Source organism: Temnothorax curvispinosus, unplaced genomic scaffold (assembly GCF_003070985.1).
Source record: "Temnothorax curvispinosus isolate PA1 unplaced genomic scaffold, ASM307098v1 QBEX01005249.1, whole genome shotgun sequence".
NCBI classification, from domain to species: Eukaryota; Metazoa; Arthropoda; class Insecta; order Hymenoptera; family Formicidae; genus Temnothorax; species Temnothorax curvispinosus.
In genome coordinates, this window is record NW_020215029.1 from 2,025 (window position 1) to 8,343 (window position 6,319).

The following is a 6,319-nucleotide window of genomic DNA, read 5'->3' on the forward strand; positions in this document are numbered from 1 at the left end:
TAAATCCTATCGTGGCTTTTATTCGTATCGTCGGGCTTGCGCGGCAATGCTAACTATCGAACACGATTAACGGCAGGGTTTCTCGCAATTTAAGAGTTAACGAACGGAGGTTTCGGGGTGGGTTCCAGGGTAAGATCTTACTCTAAACGTGGTGGTTAGTAATTTATTGGGTGTCTATGGGAGGAAACGTAACATAACTTCAACATAACATTAAAGGGAAAGCAAGCAACGAAAAGAAACCTAAATAAGTAGGAGTGGTTACTCGCGATAAGGCTTTAAATCCTTAATATGGACTTTTCCGATTACGTTACCGAGGGGATCGGCGAGTTCGTAGACTACCGGCGACAGAATTTTATGAACGACAAACGGACCGTGATATTTCGTGGCTAATTTTGCAGAGATATGCTGCGTGGCGGACGACAAAATGTGTTGCCGTTTCAGAACGAGATCGCCTACGGCGAACTGTCGATCCCGCCGTCGTAAGTTGTAATACCGCGTTTGCTTGGCCCGCGCGGCCTCGAGATTCTCTACAATCCACCCGCGCAACTGTCGGATGTTTTCCATCCTCTCTCCCCAATTGGCGGGATCGGCGTCTTCGATCTCGACATCTTCTCGTCCGCGCAACCTAACAGGTTGAGGTTCCCTCCCGAAGTTGAGAAATGCCGGGGTCGCTTGGAGCGACGTATGGTGCGCGGAGTTATAAGCGAAACGGAATTCGTTGATGTGTCGGTCCCATTCTCGATGATCCCGGTCTAGAAACGCAGTAATCATAGTCTTTAGCACGCGATTCACCCGCTCGACCGGATTGGCTTGCGGGTGGTATGGCGGCACCGTCGAGTGCTTAATGCCGTATTGTTCCGCGAGTGCCCGTAAGTCGCGATTGACAAATTCCGTACCGTTATCAGTCAACAATACGCGAGGTGCTCCCCACCGAAATATAACGAGATCTTCGATCGCCTCTCGGATTGCTTTACCTGTCGCCTTACGAAGCGGACGACACTCAACCCATTTAGTGAAGAGGTCTTGTATTACGAGAAGATACGCGTGACCAGATCTGCTCGGCGGAAGCGGCCCCATTATATCCGCGGCAACTACCGTCCACGGGGCTTCAATGACACGTTGTCCCATTTATCCCGCGGGGACGTCCTGCTCTACTTTGGTTCGCTGGCATGGGTCGCACCGACGTACATATCTAGCAATATCGCGAAACATCTGTGGCCAGTAGTACCGCGTCGCGACACGGCGGTAGGTTTTTGCAACGCCGAAGTGTCCGGCCTGAGGCGGATCGTGATTATCGCGAATTATCTCCTCCCGCGAGTCCTTAGGTACGACACGTTTCCACTGGTCGAGATCGTCTACCAGTTCGCCTACTATCGGGTGAGGTCTGCGGAAATATAACTGTCCTCCCTCGATTTTCCACCCGGGGAATCGGCGTGGGTGCTCGGTAACGTCGTCAAACCGTTTCGCGTACCACTCCTCTTCGATCGCGACCGCTGCGCACAAATCGTTTTCTTTCTCGTAAATTCGCGAGAGTGCGTCGGGTACGTGGTGCAACGCCCCTTTCCTATGCTCGATCCGATAATCGTACTCAAGTAACTCGAGTGCCCACCGCGCTAACCGGCCGGTCGGATTCTTAAGATTGTGCAGCCAACGGAGGCTGCTGTGATCCGTTATTACAGTAAAGTTGTATCCTTCCAAATATGGCCGGAATTTCTTAATGGCCCATATCACGGCGAGACACTCCTGCTCGGTCGTTGAATACTTGCGCTCCGCTTCCGATAGCGACCTACTCGCGAACGCGACCACATGTTCGTTCCCATCTATTTGTTGCGTCAACACCGCGCCCAATCCCACGGAACTTGCGTCGGTCTGCAACGAAAACGGCACGCGGAAGTCTGGGCACGACAAAGTAGGAGGAGAGGCTAAACGAGCTTTTACGTTTTCAAACGCGACGGTTTGTTCTTCGCCCCATTCCCACGGCTGGTTCTTCTTGAGAAGACGCGTCAAGGGTTCTATGAGCGTCGCGCACTGCGGTATGAAGCGGCGATACCACGACGCCATCCCTATGAAACGCCGTAACTGTCGGAGGTTACGCGGCACCGGATATTCCCGAATGGCGACCGTTTTATCCGGATCGACTTTTAAACCGTCTCGATTCACGAGAAACCCTAAATATTTCACCTGAGATCGGCGGAAGTGGCTCTTTTCGGGATTAATTGTAAGACCGGCTTCTCGAATTTTCTTAAATACGCGCTCTAACCAGATCAAATGTTCCTCAAAAGTCTCTGTCGCGATCACTATGTCGTCGAGATAGGCAAACGCATAAGGATCCATCTCGGGCCCGATCAAACGATCGAGTAACCGCTGGAAAGTCGCGGGCGCTCCCGTCAACCCGAACGGCATTCTCTTAAAATGAAATAAGCCTTTCCCCGGAACCGCAAAGGCCGTTATCTCCCGGCTCTTCTTTTCGAGCGGGATTTGAAAATACGCCTGGCTCAGGTCGATGGTGGAAATGTACCGAGCCTTTCGTAACTTATCGAGAATCGCGTTCATATACGGTAACGGGTACGCGTCCTTCTTTGAAACGTTATTAACGAGGCGAAAATCTAAGCAAAACCGATATGTCCCGTTGGGCTTCTTAATCATAACTATCGGGGTCGACCATTCGCTTTGAGAAGGTTCGATAATACCGGCTTTTAGTAACCTATCGACCTCTTCGTATATCGCCTCCCAAATTTTTGGCGAGACCGGATAACATCGTTGTTTAATCGGAGGATGATCTCCGACTTCGATACGGTGTTCCGTTAACGTGGTGGCCCCGAGTTGTTCCGGAACGCTCGTTAAGTGTGACGCTAGAAATTCGCGCAAACGTTTTTCCTGATCCGGCGTTAGTTCACTTAAACCACAACAGACGAGCGGTGACGCTTCGGGTTGCCGCGCCTTTTCCCCTTTTTCTGCCGAATCCGCCGCGATATCTACGCTGTCTCCCTCCGACAGGACGACACGAACGTTCGCGAGAAAACTCGAAGAACCCTTCTCGAAAGGATACTGTCGCGAGGAATCCTCTACGAAATGCCATGTTCCGTCCGCGAAGTTAACGCTAATCCCGAAAGCCTGTAAGAAATCTAATCCTAAAATACACGGTAACGCTAAAGTTGGCAACGAGTGGATTACCATTTGCCGGGTTTTATCGTCCACGCTAACTGGGACAGTTACCTCCCCCCTGACTCTCGCTGTTTGATTCGTTGCGGTCGCCACCCGTCTCCCGCCGGTCGAACGGAACGAGAAACCTAATTGCTTAATTAGCGCCGTTATTTCCGGACCAATGTAAGTGCGACTAGAGCCCGAGTCAACCAACGCGCCTATCTCATATCCCGCGATACGAACGCGGAGGAATTTCAGAGAGGCCGAGGCCCCCTTTATATTAAACGCGCTGTATGCGGCCCCGCGGCGATCCGTTCGGCCGAATCGTTCGGGGCGGAGAGGGTAGGAGTCGGGACGCCCCTCTTACGCGACTCCTCTATGCGTTTCCCGAGCACGCGGAACACGTACGGACGGTAACTTCGGCTTTACCGCACCGATAGCAATGTCTTTTCGGCGGGGCTTTGCAATCGCGCGAGAAATGCCCCGTCCCCTCGCAATTCCAGCACGTCGCGGTACGTGCAGCGGCCGGAGGGGTGGTCGACACGTCGGTCGCGGAAGCGGCGGTCACTGCGGGAGCGCTCGCCTTGGGCCCGCAGGCCTGTGCTTTCTTCCCGTTCGCGGCGCCCGCCCCGGTCCCGGTCGAATTTGCGGTAGAAGTACCAAGCGCGGCCACGGTATCGCGAGAATTTCCGCCGGAACGGCGATTCGCGCCCTTAGCTACCCGATAGGCGAGGTCCGGAAATAAGGATTGCTCTGGCGGGGGAGGTGCCCGATAAGTTTGCGCGGCGCGGCAGCTAGTCTCGGCTCGCGTGGCCCACCGCTCGAGCGCCTTCATATTAGTTACCGCGTCCCGAGGAATCAAAGTCTGTAATCGAGGTAGAAGGTGTCAATGCGCGTAGCCGACCTTCTCTTCTTCGCGCCACGGCGGCGATAGCCGATCGTATAGCGAGCTGAGGCACGTCAAAAAGTCCGCGACGGGTTCTGTCTCCCCCTGCGTACGCCGCATTATCTCGTCGCGAAGCGCGAATTGGAAGTCGGGTCCCCGAAGCGCGTACGCCATTCCTCCCTAAACGCGGCCCAGGTAGTCAGGCTATCCCTGATCCCGCGGAACCAATGCAGCGCGATACCCGATAAGAAGAACGGCAGGCATCGTAAAATGTCTGCATCTGAGACGGGAATTAACTCGCGGCCCTCCTCCACGCGCAACAAAAACGTTTCCGCCTCTTCGCTGCGCGCGCCCGAGAATTTCAAATTCCATTTACGCATCGTGTTATAGGCGTCGGCAGCGGAATTATGGCCCGAGTCCCGAAGGGTCCCATTTAAGCTGTCGTGGTCCGGCGGGGAGCCGGAGAGGCGCGCGATCCTATCCGCGGACGGACTATCCGGGTGCGTATTCCCCGCGGGAACCTGTAGGCATTCTGTATCTACCGGGTGGTTTACCGCGGAGGCGCTTTCCGAGTCTCCGCCGCGACGTAACAAACGTAGTAACCGGAGGGCCAATTCAGTGTCGGTCCCTTCCGCGGATAACCCTCGTCGAGTTAACTCGCCCATCCGCTGTTCACGGTTCGCGAGAAGGATCCACTCGTCGCTAAGTTCGACAGAATCCATCGTAACGCGATGATACTATTCACGGTTACTCTAATCTCGAATTTCTATAGCGCGAGAAACACAAACGTTAACGCGTTCCCGAAAAGGCCACAAAATCGTTCAGTCAAACCGTTCGCGAAGCCAATAACATTCCTCGCTTTTCAATCGTAGCGAGCCTAGCTAAAGATAATACACGCGAATAATAGTATACGCGAGCACTAACACACGCGAGCAATAGTACACGCGAGCAAACACACACGAAGGAATGCGAAGACAACACGCTATAGCGGTGAAGTTTTTCTGCTGGTACGGCCGGCTCGACGTAAACACCGAATTCCGATACCATCACGCTCCGACTCTCACCACATTCTAACGCTATACGCGACTTCGTATAATATCGCGAACTTACAATTTGACCCACCCGAAATAGTTCACCGCAATCGAAACGAATAATTAAGTCCTGAAAGAAAAGGTTAGACAAAATGTGCGAAACATATAATACATGAGAAACACAAAAACATAGCACACATCATATCGCAGAAAACAAAATAATACAAAAATATATCGCATATAATATCGTATTAAACAAAATAAAACAAAAATGGGGTGAGAAAGTTTCTTTATTTCACACAAAAAAAAATTCTGAAAGAAAAGACTCAATTAATCTGTCGTCACCCGCGCGAAATTATTGTCGCGCTCACGCAAGCCCTTGTCGTGCCTTTCGGCGATCTTTCGGCGGCCCCACGTTGGGCGCCAAATTTTGTCACGACTTTTTACCCGTTCGGGCGCAAAGCCGGATCAAAAGGGGGTTGCGGGAGGGTAGGATGTCAGGCCTCTCCGACGGATCTCTCGCACGAACCGAATTTCTAACGCGAACGTGAGTGTTGGGCGCCAGACGCGGTATCCCGCGTCCACTAACGCGAAATTTATCACAAATTATCGAAACGTTTATCGTAATTAAACGGTGTGCGAGAAATCGACCAGCTCGGCGTATTACTCAGGGACGAAGGTGGTATAGGGCAGCGCGAATTGTGACGGGCGACACAGAAATTACGAACTCAAACAATTAATAACAAAAGAGATTAACATTTATTGCAAAGAAAAAAAAACAATTAGCTCACGAGATTGCTCTAATAAATTAAAGAACCGTTGATTCATCTCTCACAAAAGCGAAATCATATAGACGTGAATAATCGTGAGCGTGGAAGAATAAATCAAAAATCGCTACAACCAGGAAAATAATAACTCCGAAAACAAGTCAAATTTTCACGCGATCTCAGACGCCAAGTTTACTCCAGAAAGTACGCAGGATCGCGATTGTTCAGAATTCTGTCGCCAGGAGAGAGTATCCCCGAAATACGAGGCGCAATATAACACAACGACGGGCCAATAATCAAGCCCGAACGCGACAGATAACGCGAAATATTTAGGTTTTATCGCGCCGAGGAAATCATCAGCGCGAGAAGGATATCGTACTCAATCTAACGAATTTTTACGGGACATACGCCCTACGCAAAAGAGTACTTAATTCAACGCGAAAGAAAGAGTATTCTCCGAGGAGAATAGCGCTAAACCAGCGCGAGACTAC

General features: G+C 51.7%; 1 protein-coding gene across 1 annotated transcript; it reads right to left on the bottom strand.

Moving 5' to 3' along the window:
• Window positions 1–258: 258 nt before the first annotated feature.
• LOC112454661 (protein NYNRIN-like) lies at window positions 259–1,077 on the bottom strand. The gene has a single exon (XM_025016161.1). It carries the CDS (start codon window positions 1,075–1,077, stop codon window positions 259–261), a length of 819 nt encoding a protein of 272 aa, XP_024871929.1.
• Window positions 1,078–6,319: the final 5,242 nt, after the last annotated feature.